The sequence below is a fragment of the Platichthys flesus genome, chromosome 14 (genome assembly GCF_949316205.1).
Source record: "Platichthys flesus chromosome 14, fPlaFle2.1, whole genome shotgun sequence".
Classification (NCBI taxonomy): domain Eukaryota; kingdom Metazoa; phylum Chordata; class Actinopteri; order Pleuronectiformes; family Pleuronectidae; genus Platichthys; species Platichthys flesus.
Genome location: NC_084958.1, coordinates 19263174 through 19280153, shown reverse-complemented (window position 1 = coordinate 19280153; position 16980 = coordinate 19263174). Strand labels below are relative to the sequence as shown.

Sequence of the window (16980 nt, the reverse complement as noted above, 5' to 3'; positions counted from 1 at the left end):
TTCCCAGCAGGTAATTGCGGTTTATCATTAATGGGGTCATATTTTAAAATGTAATTTCTTATTTTTCTGAAGGCCGATAAAGGCTATTACCACTGGAATCGTTTTTTTTTCACCGGTGTAATTGGTTTTTAGCGTCAGAGATTTGTCTCTTCCTCTCGACAAAGCCAACGGAAGATTTCGTTTTTTTCACTTTGACTTCAGTGCTGCGCTGATGTGACACCTGATACCTGGTCCTTTACATCCTCCTCTTCCCATTACTTGCTTATCATTTCAAAAACATTATAATTCTAAATTAAAGGAATGTCTAAGGCTGGAGCAGTTGCTTGGTTTCAATCAGGAATGGTGAAAATGCCACGGAACTGTGTTTTGGAGTTCAACCCTGAAATTACACACGTTTATCTACACTTACACTCGCAGAATAATCACAGCCATGAAAGTAGAGCACGTAATGTGCTGCTATCAAAGCTATGAGCCAAATCCAGACCTTTGCTTAAAATAGCTCCATTTCTGACAATTAAATTACTTGTTCTTTTCAAACTGTAACTATTCCCCTTCATCAGACAGAGCCACCTTTACCTGCTCAAAACATTTGATCCTAGCATGACAGGTTTCCCTTTTAAAAAAGCAGCCAATTACATTTTTCACAATGTCACAGTCTCCTACCGAGCTCACACTCACATGCTTCACTCGCTCTCCTGCAGAACGGCTCCAGTGAGAAGAGAGAGGTGAGACAGTTCCAGTTCATGGCCTGGCCAGACCACGGAGTGCCAGAGTACCCGACACCCATCCTGTCCTTCCTGCGGCGGGTTAAGTCCTGCAATCCTTCAGATGCAGGGCCCATGGTGGTCCACTGCAGGTTGGTGCACAGAGAAAGGAATTGGTTCTTTTTCTAAATGTCTCTTAGTGCCATAAAACATGTAAATTCAATATTATATAAATGTGCAAATAACAATTATGATATTAGCTTTAACCTATTGTATGTGTCCCATTACAATTTGAAGAGGAATAGGAAAGAATAGAGTGCTTTTTAATATACAATCATACTTAATATAATGTGAAGTCAGATCTTGATAGACATCCATATACTGCCTATATTACAATAGAGGTAAACACAAGATGAGAAGCTTACAGAAATGAAATAATAACACCTTATAATTTTGATGTTATTTGAAGCTTAAAGTCTATTAACTCTTTTGATTTGCAGTCCAGTCCTGTGATTTAGAGCCAGTTCTGTCTTTGTGTTTTCAGTTGACCTCGTAATACTGTGTAAACACAAGTAAGACATTTACCTGCTACACAAAAGTAAAACATTAAATTATTAACCCCTCCTCTCTCTCTCTCTCTCCCCTCCAGTGCGGGCGTGGGCAGGACAGGCTGCTTCATCGTGATCGACGCCATGCTGGAGCGCATGAAGCACGAGAAGTCCGTAGACATCTACGGCCACGTGACGTGCATGCGCGCCCAGAGGAACTACATGGTCCAGACCGAGGACCAGTACATCTTCATCCACGAGGCCCTGCTGGAGGCGGCCACCTGCGGCAACACCGAGGTGCTGGCCCGCAACCTGTACGCACACATCCAGAAACTCACCCAGCCCCCGGCCGGCGAGACGGTCACTGCCATGGAGCTGGAGTTCAAGGTGACTGACAGGCACACACCTCAGTGATGTATTACTCTGTTTGATTACTCATGCAGTCCACACTGAATGAGCCTCACTAGTCGTGTCCTTGACTCCTACAGGAGGAAATGAAGCGTGTACAGATTGTTTTTGAAATGTTAGTTTACTGGGTAGTTCACAGGGTCGAGACTGGACAGGAAGGGTTAATAATTAAGAGTCTTTCCAGTCTGCCTCGGTTTCTCCATCTTCCCTGAACTGAAAGCACCAGACTGGACTCTTCCCGTCATTGTCTTCACTTGTCAAACTACAACACACTGCAGAGGCCGACCTTCAGTGTAGTGTCACCGCACTTCAGTGTCAGAAATAATGAATACACCCCAAAAAAAGTCGATGCAGAAACATTTGTATTGGCACCGGTGCTGTAACGTCACAGCAGAAGCATCACAACACAAGGAAAAACACTTTTCAGGCACCAGAACACAAACACATCAACACACCTACACATGGAGAATTAGGATGTGACTGGCACTTACACAGACACACAGCTGCTGTTCAAGGTTACTCGAAATCACACACACACACACACACACACACACCCTCTGTCAATAGCCATCAACTGTGATGTTATTTCACACTTTCCTCCCAGTGCAGCATCAGCCCTCTTGTGTCCATAATCCATTCTGTTTGAAGTAATATAACATCTACACTTCTGCCAAAGATGGAGAATGGAGAGAACGAGAGAAGGATTGTGGCGTATACAGGGGGCCACAGCCTTTCGTGCCCACACAGTCTGGCCGCAACACAACACACAAATTCTCCCGACGTAACCATGACTGTCCGAGCTCGTTCCTGTGTCGTCCATCTGTGCTCTGTCCACTGCCAGCACCGAGCCCTGTAACGCAGGCAGTCCTCCGAGTAAGCTCTGGGACGCCTTGGGAAACGAGTCAACTGAATGTTGTAGATATTTAATTGCTAGTAGACAAACACCAAAACAGAAGACAAAGGGGGTGTAGGAAATAACAAAGTAATTTATTCGCAATTAAATTAACAAAACGACAGAAAGAAAAAAAAATCTGTCGCTCTGGGAGCGAGCGAGCGAGTATAGGCTGAGTTTTAAAAACAAAGAAAAGGAAACAATAACAACAGAACAGAGCTGTCAGGTAAGGAGGACTGAGGCTACATCCTAACTTCTACTATTTCCTTTTAAAAACTTCATTGTCACACTAAAACGTCTGCAGACCTAATCTAATGAGTTTAAAACTAATACAGAGCCCACAGCACTTCCAAACTTCTCAGTTTAAGTGTCTCCAAAACTCCAGAGTCGTGTGGACACAGGCGTATCTGAAGCAGAGTTGATGCATTTTCTAACAATGACGTAATATCATGGATGTGTCCAGACTGACCTGGTACTGACAGCTGCTCTGACTTGAATGTTTGGGGCACAGTGGACCTGGGTGTGGTCCAACGCTGCTGATTAACTCCCAGAATGCTCTGCAGCCGTGTTGACAGGAAGCAGAGTAAACCAAACAGAGGAGCTGTCACACCTCCTCTTGACTCCGATGCCTCCTCCTCGGCTGATTTTCTTATTTATCTTGATGGAAAACATCACGTCTGAATAAAGACTTGTCAGGGAAACGTTTCAGACTTCTGTCTTTGTTTACTTCCGGTCACGGGTCACTAATTTGTACTCTCTCCATCTCTCTCTCTCTCTCTCTCTTCCTGTCTGCTTTCTTTAAAAATAAACAGAGACTGGCCAACTCCAAAGCCCACACGTCACGCTTCATCAGCGCCAACTTACCCTGCAACAAGTTCAAGAACCGCCTGGTCAACATTATGCCTTTTGAGTCCACCCGCGTCTGCCTGCAGCCCATCCGGGGCGTCGAGGGCTCCGACTACATCAACGCCAGCTGCATCGATGGCTACAGGTAAACTTTTAGAGATTTGAGCTGAATGCAAAAGTGCTGACTTCATTATTACAAATAATGTTCCTTCTGGACATCAAAAATGTAAATTTGAAACTGGACAATGACCTAGAAGGAACGATATCTTACCATTGATATATGAATGATTGTGGATATCTGAAATTAAACTAGGATTTTTTGATATTATATATTTCGTTTGTTTTCCAGTTGAATATATATGAAAAAATGTAACTTAGAGATTGGAGTGGGGTTGGAATACATTTCTAAATTGTTTGCTTAAATAGAGAGATAATACTCGACAGTGTTCAGAGTGACCAATCAGAACAGCAGAGGCTCGTCACAGGAAACGTCTCAGGGGAAATGTTACTCCTCCTCTGCTCATATCACAAGAATGCTTGTGGTTTTCATGTGTGTGGGTTTGGAGACTGATCAAATGCCAAAACATCCTTTAATTAAATCAGAGAGTCAGCAGTTTAACCTAAGTCGTTTTTTTAATGTCAAGTCTAATGTCACGGAACGAAAAGACTCGACACGACAGAAATTGCATCACTGTCCTGACACTTCCCCGACTTGCTCTGGATGTGACAGGTCTGTTCTCTGAGAGATTGCTACCGGTGTGAAAAATACAGGAGGTATATCCACAGCGGAGCAGATAAAGATGTATGGGAGGGGACTGAGGATGAGGCTGCAGTGGCCAGTATCAAGTTGCAAAGAATCACTCCTTGCTTTGTTGATGTGGCTCTCATCCGCTGAGCCGCTACCACTTTCACATGGAAGCTGCCGCATGTCCTTGTGTGCTCCACGAGTCCAAATTGCTTCCTAGAGGGAGGAAGATGAAAAGGCAGCTCTCTGTTTTATATCTATATAAGTACAGGCAGAGTCTTCTGCCTGTACTTATGCGAGGAGATGGATTTAGCAGCCATGAAATGCCATTCAGTCCATAGGAGGCTTTGCTTCATACGGGGATACGGCGGAGACAACACCTCCACCCCCCTCAGCCCCAAGCCCTCAGCCCCCAGCCCCCAGCTCCCTCTCTTCCTCCGGCCCTGTTGTTAAAGGGGAGGCTCTCCTCAGAGGCCGACCCTCTGTTGTTGCTGTGTAAATGGCATAATTGCAGCGGGAGAGAATGTAATGAACTGTGTTTTCTACACTCCTCCCTCCTCTATGTACTCTGCTTTTCTCCTTTTCCGTCCCTTTCCCTTTTTATATCTACTCCCTTGCATCTCTGTCTCTCTCCATTCTCCTCCCTAATCTGTCTTCTGTGCACTTCCTCACTCTCTCTCGCTCTCTCTCTCTCTCTCTCCCGGCACCCTCTTCTCCCACTCACCATCTTAATTTTCTATCCCGACTTCGTGGCAGAGACAGACGTATCCGGGTGGGGACCTGTTGTTTTCACCGGCGGCACTGTGTAATTAAGCCGCTTTTAAAGCCCAGGCATAAATAAAAACTAAACAGGAGCCTCCAGTGCCCTTCACCCCAGCGCCTTCAAGAAAAGCCAATAATATGCTAAGCTAATGAGAGGCGAACCATTGATTCCAGCTATGCTATCAGGGGCGCGAGCCTGGATATGCTCTGATGCAGGCTGGAGTTTTAGCATTGTAATGAGGTTGAAATGAAACACGATGTCCTCCAGCACTACAGTCATGTGGGATGATGCAGGGAGCGCGTTGTGCTGTGTGGCAGCGCACTCGTCGGGACAGTGTGTGCAGGGAAGTCCGTATTGTGTGATACGGTTAGAATTGTTTTTGTTTTGGCTAGGGGCTGTTTTTTTTGGAGAGGTTAGAGGGGTCCACCCTATCAATTTGAAATTAAGCATTCATCCCCTGCTCAGCTTTGCTCTCCTTCTCTTCACTGCCTGACTCTGTTATTAAATTCCCCTTCTCCTCATCCTCATTCCCTTCCTTTCCCTTGGCTTCTTCTTCTTCTTCCTCTCTCCTCTCCTCTGCCTCCTCAGCAGTCAGTCCTACTTTGCAACTCCAATGGCCAGCTGAGAGAGCAGTGCTTTTCATCTCCTCACGTTTTTCCTCCTTACATCTTCTCTTTGTACTTAGCACCATCTCCACTCTTTGCATTGAACCACCCCCCCACTCCTCCCTCGTTTTCATCTTTTAAATTTCTTTCCTCTCTCTGCTGCCTTCCCCTCTTCTTACACCATCTCTGCTCCTCTCCACCGATCTGTTGTTTCTTTATTTGTGCGAGCGAGGCCCTGAGCATATTCTAATCTCCCGGTTCCACATTAGAGCTTTGCCTGCAGCACCTTCATTAGTGGTTCAGCCGTGGCTCAGTGTGTGACCGAGTGTGTGTGTTTGTGGTAGCGTGTCTGAATGTACATGGACAAACTGCTGCACGCGTAAAGGAGCACACCTGGATGCAGCTTACATGTGCCACAAACATGTGAGTGTGTGCATGCACGCCCACGCATACATTTGTGTGGGATTACTCAGCTGGCTCTCTCTCTTTCGCTGTCGATCGGTGCGCTGCTGCCACCTGCTGTTTGCCAGAATAACTGCTCCGCCGGACCAAAGTCACGTAGGACACAAGCACAGCTCCGGCAGCTCGGGAGGATGAGCTCATCTCTATGTCTGTGAGCATATCAAGGGCTGGCTCTCTCACTCTGGGTTGTGTTACAGAGAGGAAGGAGGAAGAGGGAGAGGATCTATACAGGCTTAAATAGCTCAATGATGAGCGTGGCTGCCAGGGATTATTTGCTATCTTCATTAAATGTGTTGGAATTTGTCGTCCGCATTATGGCAGAGGCGATTTGACAGACAGTACAAGGACGACGGAAACATTTCTTTATCGTCAGTTTGCAGCTGAATGCTTTTAACAACGTGCCTTTTATGGGTTTTGAATCAGATTTTCCACAAGTCGGTCTGTTGAAGGTGCCTCATGTATAAAAATCCCCCAGATGGTCTACTTTGCTTTCATTGAACAAAAATGGACTAAGAAAGAAAGCTCCGCTGCAATTCTATTTGAATGGATCTGTGTCAGAACGTGTTTGATCGTTTTAATAGTCAGTTTAGTTGCAAGGCTCATATCCTCTGTATGTCTCTTATCACGTTGAGGGTTGTAGTGACACCTAAAACAACTGAATCCTCTCCTGGTCATTACTTTGTGCTGTAAATGTTATATTTATTCTGTCTAATGTGTTAACCCTCTGCCTCCTCTGTGTGAATCTGAATCTTCAGACAGCAGAAGGCTTACCTGGCCACCCAGGGCCCGCTGGCCGAGACCACCGAGGACTTCTGGAGGATGCTGTGGGAGCACAACTCCACCATCGTCGTCATGCTCACCAAACTACGAGAGATGGGGCGGGTAAATAAACACACACACGCCATCAACGCATGCAGCACCTACACATATGAGACCTACTGGATCATTTCAATGGAAGATAAGGATCTTTATATGCTGAGTTGGTTCAGCACTGCTTAAATATTCATTCATTCCAGCTCTGAGCAGTAACTTAAATAAATAATCTGCCTCCTTATCAGCATGGAGGGAATGACTCTGGTCTGAAACATGCTACTGTGCCCATTTGTCACTATATTATGCATTCCAAGGATACAGATACTTCCTGCTGTATTACCCTTTCATTAAAATTTTGATTAGTTGTTTACTGGTATATGCTGCTCTTATGAAAGCTGGGAACTTCTTTATATACCTTTCAAAGCTGCTTTGTACGCATGTGCAGTCGATGCATCGTGGTCACAAATTTGCTTTAGCACAATTGCTGGAAACCGACAGAAACCAGTGATGTGCCAGACGTGCATCCCTGTACTTTCCTCTGGTTTCCCTTTGATTCCACCCCTGCTGGAAGTCGTAGCCTCGCTCTGACTCTCCTGTGGCTTCTTGCCTGCCTCCGCTCTGTCTACGGCCCAATAAAGGCTAAGATACCAAAAGAAAAACAAACAATGAAGGTGCTAGTCAACACATGTTTTTAACCTTTGGGCGAGATATCACATCGATGTTCCACGAGTAAACAGCTGCTGACTCCAGCTTCATGTTTTCAGGGTCTCAGATCTCAGAAAGCAAATAAACTCAAAGCATCTCCCAGAACTCTACACATTTTTTCTTTCATGGAAAAACAAACATCTGCGAATTTACATCTGTACCTGTTTGATTGAATCCATAATGTCTCCGACTGGCCTGTTCTGTCATGTTAATGCTCGTGATTCCGACTGCACTCCACTGCCTTTCACAGCTTTTATCACCCTCTCATCCCATAATCAGAGTTTATGAAAAGACATCATCGCTTAAGAACACAAACAAATTATGTAAATATTTTCCCACTGAACATGAATCAGACCATATTTCACAGCCGCAGATAATATGACTCAGAACCTTAGTCATATTATTTGCCTTCTCTATTAACACCCCGGCAGTTATTATGTAAAAAACTTAAAATGGAAATGCTTAATGTCTTCTTCTTCTTCTTCTTCTTCTTCTTCTTCTTCTTCTTCTTCTTCTTCTTCTTCTTCTTCTTCTCCTTTTGTAGGAGAAATGTCATCAGTACTGGCCGGCAGAGCGTTCAGCCAGGTACCAGTACTTTGTGGTGGATCCAATGGCAGAGTACAACATGCCCCAGTACATCCTCCGAGAGTTTAAAGTCACAGATGCCAGGGTATGTTGGAGTCGCTCTACGTCTGTGTTTGTGTGTGTGTGTGTGTGTCGGTGTGTGTTTGTGCGTGGGTGTGTTGGAGGGGATGAGGGTATATCTACATTTTCCCTCAAACACAACCATCCAACCCAAATCCATCCTAATTCTTGTTTTCATTCAAATGCTGACAGCCGCTCTAAGTGTTAAGAATTACACCTGTGACTCCGAGCTGGAGATGATGTGAACGCATCGCATGTTATTTCTCCCGACAGGTTGACATCCAGTGAATGTGCCATCAAACATGTTTATCCAGAATTAGTAAACAGTACGCCTGCTCCATGGATTGTATGTGTATATGTGTGTGTGTCTGTGGAGGTGTGTGTGTTAAAGTGCATGTGTGTTTTTTCGACACCACAGTGAAAATACATGAAAAGCACAGCCTCATATCCCAGAGGGCCAGAGCTGAAACTCCCTGTGATGCAGGAGTATCCACCAGATATAAATACACTATATACTGTGATCTCAAGGCTCCCAGTGCAGCAACACACTCATCCCACTCCTTCCCCTACATTTACATATCTATACTGTGTGTACATACATTTAAACAGAGGGAGATTTGGAAATAAAGTCTTGATTTGAACCAAATAAAAGCGTTAGAGTCCCACAAGCCGAAGCCTGGGTGCTGTGAGACGTGTGAAACGGGGTTGTGTGGTTGGACGCCACAGCCCTGCTGGTTTTCTCTCCTTCCTGCCTGTCAACTTCATTCATATCACATCCCAGGTGTAAATGAGGTGATTAGATGGCTGCTGTTAAACAAACCAGCAGGGGCTCCACACTCATGGGACGACCTGAGAGACACGGCTGTGGTGTTTTGTTGTGTTTGTTGAGTGCACATAGGAGCAAAGGCCACAGAGAGATGTGTGTGTTTTATCTTATTAAAGAGATGAATGGAAATTGTAAAGTGAGCAGAGCTGAGTTAAACACACAATTCACATCAATCTAGTTTTTCTCTGGATGTTCCGCTGCCTTTCAAATGCACTTAAACTTCTCCTTCTCCCCCAGGACGGCCAGTCCAGAACAATCCGCCAGTTCCAGTTCACTGACTGGCCCGAGCAAGGAGTGCCAAAAACTGGAGAGGGCTTCATTGATTTCATCGGACAAGTCCACAAAACCAAGGAGCAGTTTGGACAAGACGGACCAATCACTGTACACTGCAGGTTAGACGGCTCAGATTCATCCTGAAATTAAAACACAGCCGACAGACACAATGGATGAAGCCACTCCGGTGCTTTGAACAGACTCACACATGTTACTGATGTCACAGAGCTCCTTAAAAATATCACTGGTGTGATAAAGAGCATCCAGAGATTCTCATATACACATATAGGATGTTTTCTAATCAAAATAGGTATATTAATCCATTATTTGAAAGTACACTGAGTTTAATTCCTGTATTTTGAACATAAAGTCCTAAAGAGCTTCCGACAGTATATGTGATGAGTATCTGTGTGTGTGTGTTCCTCAGTGCCGGGGTGGGCAGGACCGGAGTCTTCATCACCCTCAGCATCGTGCTGGAGAGGATGAGGTACGAGGGCGTGGTCGACCTCTTCCAGACGGTGAAGACACTTCGCACCCAGCGGCCTGCCATGGTGCAGACCGAGGTAAGGACCACGCACAGACAAGGATGTAAATCCCACAGCGATGGGACGGATTTTCAAAGTCAGTGTTGTATATTGTGAATGTGTAAACATGATGTTATCTGAGTGTCCTTTTGGTGTAAAGCTCCTCTGAAACAAAGACTTAGAGACAAATCCTTCTTTAATGGAGGTTTTATAGGCGGATCAGAAATCACACAGCAAACTCATCTGGTGTCATCACAGAGGCTCAGCTGTGATTATTGTTTTCTAGGAATTAAGGATTGATAAATACTTTATATAGCAAACAGGGAAAGGAGATAATAAAGCCCATCAGAGGAAAGTGTCATGGTGTTCATTTAAATTAGTTCACAGTCATTTTAAAGATATAATATGGAACTTATGTTTATTTATGGCGTCAGCATGAAACTAGGGTGTTTGCTACTGATTTTATTCAGAGGGATATTAAACGTTAAAGAAAATTAAATACAAAAAATTGTAGACGCAGAAAATTGATCTTTCATTTATGCCTGAAATTACAGAGTCACTTTATTAATTTGGTTCATCTTAACTAACCCAAAGATAAATGAGGGTTAACAATTTGTTTCTTGTAATACTTATAATAATATACATAAAATACAATAACAAAGTAAAGTGTGTCGGATTAGATTTTAATGTCAAAAGTATGAACAAAAATATGTTTACTGAAGGTTTCCTTCTTAAATGAATCCATAAGCACAAGAATGAATGATCTTTAAAAGATGCACACAGACCTCCTCACTCTCTTCTTCTTCCTCCTCCTCCTCCTCCTCCTCCTCCTCCTCCTCTCCTCAGGACCAGTACCAGTTGTGCTACAGGGCAGCGTTGGAGTACCTGGGGAGCTTTGACCACTATGCAACGTAACCACTCCCTCCGAGCAGCCTCCCTGGTCAGACCTCTCAGGAGTGTGCCAAGTGTCCCATCTCAGCCACCATCCACTCACTTGACCCCCCCCCCCACCCCAACCAACCCCCAACCTCCATGCCCCAACCTTTGCGAAGAAAAAAAAAACAGCCCCCCCCCCCGCAGCTACCGGAGGGGAGGAGAATGGCACGTGCTTGCAGACCCAGTGACGGGTTTCAACCAATCACAGAGATTCGCGTCCACGACTTGTAACCAACCACGTGAACTTCTTTTGCTTTAAGAATAACGGAACCATCACCAAGACTCTGACTCTTGTACAGACGCGACGGAGCCGGGCCGACGCCCCCCGCCGCCGGGCCACGCCCCCAGCGCTCGGCTCCGTCCGAGCCAAACCTCCCTGATTGTCAAAGGCTACTGGTAGCACTAAGAGAGCTCTCTCTCACTTTTTTCTTTCTGTTAGTCGACTTGTCAATATTATTGATTCATTATGTCATTATCTTATTGTTTGGTATACTTCTTCTTTTCTTTTATTTTGTGGATGTTTTTAATAATCATTTTAACATCAGACATTTTTTCTCCTGTCTTAAAAAACGGCCCCAGCCTCGGGCGTGCATTATTTTCATAATCGGTACTTTTTTTATTTTATCTTAGGGTACTTTAGCACAAGGGACATGTATTTTTAACACGTTCCTAGATACTAATACAAGAGGACCACTGTTCTCTGAGCTGCTGTCGGATTTATTTTATCATATCATCGTTTTATTCATATCTTGTGTCATAAACGTTGTGTTTCATGGTCTTATTCAGTTCAACACGTCACGAACAATTTGCCTTTTCACTTGCCATTTCCGATTTAACAAAAAAAAAGTTATAATCAGAGAAAATTGACTTACGAGCACAAACTTGATTAAGGTGTCCTTCTGCAAACCTGGTAGCTAGCTAGAAAAAAAACAAGTGAATTGGCCAACGAGAGACGAAATAAGAGGTGTACAGAAATGGAAAGCACATGATTTCTACGTTTTTCCTTTTGGTTGTTGTTGTTGTTGTTTGTTTTTCATCAGAAGCCAATGGCATTGAGGCCTTCATGCTCCGCGGCGGAGAACTTACCTGAGGAAAACAGACTTTTATACCCAAGGGGTAGTCGACAGAGAAAGAAAACTCCCTGATCTCTGAACATTAACGCTCTTCAAGTCCCTCCCTGGCTCCTCGCTGCCCGTTAGCCTGGACAGTTCGCTGGAGTCGAACCAACACACGCTCACACACTGACAAACACACACACACACACACACAGACACACACTGAACGGAGCGGGAGCGGTTCGTATGGGCTGAGACGTGGAGCCACCGACGCTGGCACCTGTACAGAATCAACCATTCCTACCCGAGGGAAAGGGACTCAGCCCTTTGGACTGAATACCTGATATTATTTTATACAGAAATAGAACTATAAATATATATATATATATAATTGATGATTGATTATATATATGTACAATTACACAAAGATATATACACAGCTTCAAAAGTATATTGTTAAAAAGGATTAATTCTGCTGATCTACCGACACTAGAGACACTGCAGAGAGCCTGCTGTCCTAGAGTGTGTATTAATGGAAACACCATTGTATCTACTGTAAAACCATAGTAACTTTGACAGCTGGTCGTCCATCTGAATGAGCAACAGCAGCACAACCCCCCCCCCCACACACACACACACCACCACCCTCCACCCATCCAAGAGACGGACGACTCCTCACTCAGCACAGGCCACCGCACCACTCAAGCACATGTCCTCTGCCGCAGGAGGAGGAAGAGGAGGAGGAGGAGGGAGCGTCCGATCCAAGAGGCCTGTATGTCGCGGTGGTGCTTGTGGCGGCCAGTGGGGGAGGCGGCGATGGGAGGAAGAAGGGGGGGGGACTTGAAAAACGCTGGCGAAAAAACACAAAATGTTCATTTTTACCTTGTGAATGCTTAGTGCTGTAGGGGTTCGATCTGTTGTACACACAGTCTGTTTTCTATTTGTTGATAAAGAACTGGAATTTAAAAAGAAACTGTTGATGAAAAAGAAAAAACATTGATGTTAATAAAGTTAAATAATTCGGTTTTTGTACAAATCCCCGGCTTCTGAGGTTTTTGTTTTCTTCAAGGTGTTGTTGTTTTGTTTTTTTTGTGCCTCTGCTAAGGACGTTTTGTTTTCACCCGTCTGTTTGTGGGTTTGTTTGTGAACAACTCTCCAGGGCACTTAGTGGAAGGATGTGGTCTGAGTCCGGGAAGGACCCATAAAACATGTTGGTGCTGATCCAGGAATTTCTTTTCTCTTTCTTCGACGATCGTTTATTGACGTTCTCAATGATTTCTAAAGGGATAATTCATGGATCCTGATGAGACAATTAAGGAAAATTAAGGGAACTGAAGTTTATAAATGTGTGAACTTTGGTGCAGAGGTGGATTCTCTTCTGACTGACTTCTAACTTGTTCTCTTTCCGTGAGTCTCACTTCATCTCCTTGAATGTCGCCTGTTATTCTGCCTGAATATATCATCTGATGTATGAACACTGTGATTTGACTTCAATATAATGTGTCATTTGTTTCAAGGCTTTTCTGAAACTTCTTTCAACGATGCAACTAAATAATAAGACACGAGTGGAGCCTGGTGTATAAACTTATACTCAAATAACACAAAATATTAAATGAATCAAAGTCTTTAGGAGGAGATTATTGTTGAAAATACAACACAGATTAGACTTTAAATATGCTAATATCTGCTCACAACTACTTTACAGTGACAAATCCTGATTGATCAGATCGACTCAGTCTGAGTCGATCTAAATAATAATCATATTCCAACTCACACAATGTAATTAAACTTCACCTTTTTAGTGTCTGAGTTTTGAAAGTTTATATTTATATTTTTAAATGATATTCACGGTATTTTCTGTTATAAATCATTTCAAGCTCAAGTCTCATTTTGTGGATTTAGATATTACACCCTCACATCACTACAGCTGATGACGCACAGAAAGGGAAATCCACTCAATGAAGATGTGATGTCATACACAACCTAACAACACTCCTTTTCTTATGATTCCAAGGAGACTACTACAAAATACTAAAATACTAAGTATTTATTTTTAGTTTTGGAGTCTAAAACTCTTGACGATAAAAGAACCAAAGTTGATTTGAACTTATTTTGACTTTCACTGTTTCTCTGAGCGTGAATGTAAATATCTGCTCTCGTGGTGAAGCTTCATTATCTCCAGTCCTGTAGATTAAGATTCTCCTTCCTGATGAAAACATAGACACAAACAATGTATTATCACTGAAATGACTGATCCTCTTGTTCTGATGTGTTATGATGATGATGATCCTGATCCTGATGCACCCGAGTTATCTCGTGATAATATTCTGTTTCTTAAAGAGGATTCTGTTTGTGAGTTCTTAGGGTTATGATGTGTAATGTGGAGATTTCATTTTAGCATCTTACAATTTTGTTTTGGATCCCAAGGAACCAAGTGATATCATAATCATCATCATCATCATCATCATCATCACTGGTGGAGCATTTTGATTCTTCAGCTCTTGGTTCACCTGCTGTTTCTTTCCTTCACTAACAAACTCCTGTGCAGCTCCGTGTTATTCAACCTGAGGAGATAATGTGAACAATCCAACAGGAGACTGAACGATCTACGCTGCAGGACATCCTGATGCTGAGTCATGTGTTGTCGTGGAGCTGAGTCAGAACATCTGCGTGAACTTGAGCTGCTCTGCCTGCTTGTTGAAGCCCATCTGTTGGATTCGTCACCTGACACAGTTCACACCTGACGACTTCCTGCTCAAACCTGCAGAGGAACCGGCAGATCCTCGAGCTCCTCACACTGGCCACAGCCGGGCACGTGACTCCAGCAGCAGCAGAGTCCTCAGAGCTCCAACACAGACGTTTCCCTCCTCTTCACCCGGAACATCTCTGAGGAGCAAACTGGAGGAGACTGAGGCCTGGAGTCACTTTAACCTTCACACACGATCATCTAAACGCTCAGTGGACAAGAACTTCACAGCTTCACAAGTTCTGACATCTGAGTGGCAGTTTGTGAGGCCTTCAAAGTCCAGAGGGAAGGTCTGTGTGTGTGGAGCCTCTGGAGACCTTCAGCACCACGTCAGCAGGGAGGACTCACCAGAAGAAAAGCATGAAACACACGCTCTTCAAACCTCAGCAGATTCAGACCAGGTGGAGCCTTCTGCTCCAGTTACGGGTTCACGAGGAGACGGGAGACGCACGTCAGCTCCAGAACACTTTGAACATCTGGCCTCAGAAGAAGCTTCCAGCAGATCTCCTACAGCTGCAGCGACCAGGGGTCCAGTGGGATGAGCTGTGGCCTCTGCAGACTGGGAGATCGGAACACGTGCACACCTGTACGTGCACTCCTGGTGCTGCATCAGCCCTCTTGGTCCTAGCGGCAGCAGAGCGGTTTACAGGCGGAGAGGACGCAGCAGATTAGAAGAAGAAGAAGAGATCAAACTCTCGCCTCGACGGAGCGGAGCCACCTGAGCTGCTGAGTCACTGTGGCAGATTAACAGAGAGGACACTTATCGTGACGCTGCTGGAGCAAATCAAAATATTTGTTGTATTTAATTCACAATTAAAGCTTGTTTAACTTCTGGAGGCTCTATGGTGAGAGGCTCTCTATAATGGGCGACGTGCAGTTCTGAGTTTCTGGCAGGAGGGGGCAGCATTTAGCCGCGTTCTCAAACGTCTTGTTCCAAACGCTCACATGTGGTTCACGTGTCTCCAGTGTTTGTGTGTGAAGTAAATGCAGCGCATGTAAGTGGAGCAGGATAGAAAGGAGCTGAGGGGACAAATTGTAACACAAACTGAGGCGAGCTGGGGTCAAAGTGTCTCTGGATCAACACGAGCGTCTTGTGAAACGCGAGCTGGGGCCCCAGCTCACAAACTGCACAAATTGCGTTGTATATTTGTTCTGTAGCCAGGATGGATTCTACCTTGTGACCACTTTCTCCCAGAAGGACGTGTTTGCTTTCACCGCTGCGCAGGAAAAAAAGAGACCCTCATTGTCCGAGTGCATCTTTTACACAAACGCCTGTTTAGATTCGGCTTCTCCGAAAAGTAGTTTTCCACTCGCCGAGACGACATTTGGCTGAAGGATCCTCGTCCAATCAGCGAACCACATCTTGTGCAAGACGAGCGTAGTAGCAACATTTGTGCCTTATTTCCAGCCGTTCTAATGACACCTCCACTGGAATGGAGTGTTTATAGTGTAACTGATTGAGGGCTTCCTTAAAATCTTGCCCAAACCCAAACAAAATGTGTTTCTTCACTCATCCACGCCCAGTGGAAAAGGTTCAATTCGATGTGTATGGGATTCTATCTCGTTCAAAATGGAAACACACTGTGTTGGGTTATTTTCCTCTTGTATATGCCGACTGTCTCCCTGACTAATGCAAGTGAAGCTGCCGAGTGAGACTCGGTTGTATACGGATCAGATGTATCACTCTATTGTCTCTGACTTGATTTAGCAATTAACAGCTGTTGGGGTTTTATTACAGCCGAGGTCGGCCTATGAAAACCGTACACATCTGTGAACAATATGTATCGAGTCGAAAAGGTTCCTGCCCAGTGTCAGGAAATGTTTCTGCGCCGAACGTTCTGTCTCAAGGCCAAGAGAGCACGATACCTCCCGCTACCTGGAAGTCATTATGTATTTACGCAGCCTCCTCTGGCCGATAATTGAGGTGCATGTCAAACAAGTTAGTTCTAATAACTCTAATGATTTCATTGATTTTTTTTCGCGTGCACCTGCCGAACTTCAAGAGCAAAAATCTCCTCTGGCTTTCTCCGGGGTTTAAGCAAAGGGGAGAATTTGAGTCGGCTTTACTTCGGGGTTTACACCTAATCTCGACTTTAGGTCCTGAGATAACAAACCAAATCCGTCAACGCACATTTCCCGTGCGAGGCCACGTTTGGGTAAAGAGTCCTTCGCTTTTTCTTTTTGCATTTTCCGATTCGTCAACGCCGAAGGAATTTGAAGTCGTGGAGAGTTTGCGTGTGGGTTTGTGTTAAACACCACACAGTGTGATGTGTTTCATTTGGCGTGAGGGTATCCGAGTGACTCACGGCGTCAGAATGAGATATTTGTGAGCAAATGATTTGTTTCCTGTTATGATGTGGCCTTCACCGGAGGTTCCTGCTTTGTGTCGGCGTGTTATGCTTAGATCTGATCCGTCGGTTGTGTTTGGGTCGTCGTTGTAAATCTAGATTCATCAAACTCCAAAGCTGCACCTGTACCCCGCCT

At 44.5% G+C, this 16980-nt stretch overlaps 1 protein-coding gene across 1 annotated transcript in view; it reads left to right on the top strand.

Annotated features, from left to right (window-relative positions):
• The window catches only part of LOC133968614 (receptor-type tyrosine-protein phosphatase F-like), a 120324-nt gene extending 107058 nt beyond the window's left edge, over positions 1 to 13266 (top strand). The window contains exons 27-34 of the mRNA XM_062404762.1: positions 702 to 856; positions 1354 to 1639; positions 3365 to 3543; positions 6729 to 6855; positions 8036 to 8161; positions 9200 to 9354; positions 9663 to 9798; positions 10606 to 13266. Coding sequence (XP_062260746.1) covers positions 702 to 856; positions 1354 to 1639; positions 3365 to 3543; positions 6729 to 6855; positions 8036 to 8161; positions 9200 to 9354; positions 9663 to 9798; positions 10606 to 10674 — 1233 coding nt within the window. The 3' untranslated portion in view covers positions 10675 to 13266. The remainder of the gene's footprint in view (positions 1 to 701; positions 857 to 1353; positions 1640 to 3364; positions 3544 to 6728; positions 6856 to 8035; positions 8162 to 9199; positions 9355 to 9662; positions 9799 to 10605) is intronic.
• The last annotated feature ends 3714 nt before the right edge of the window (positions 13267 to 16980 follow it).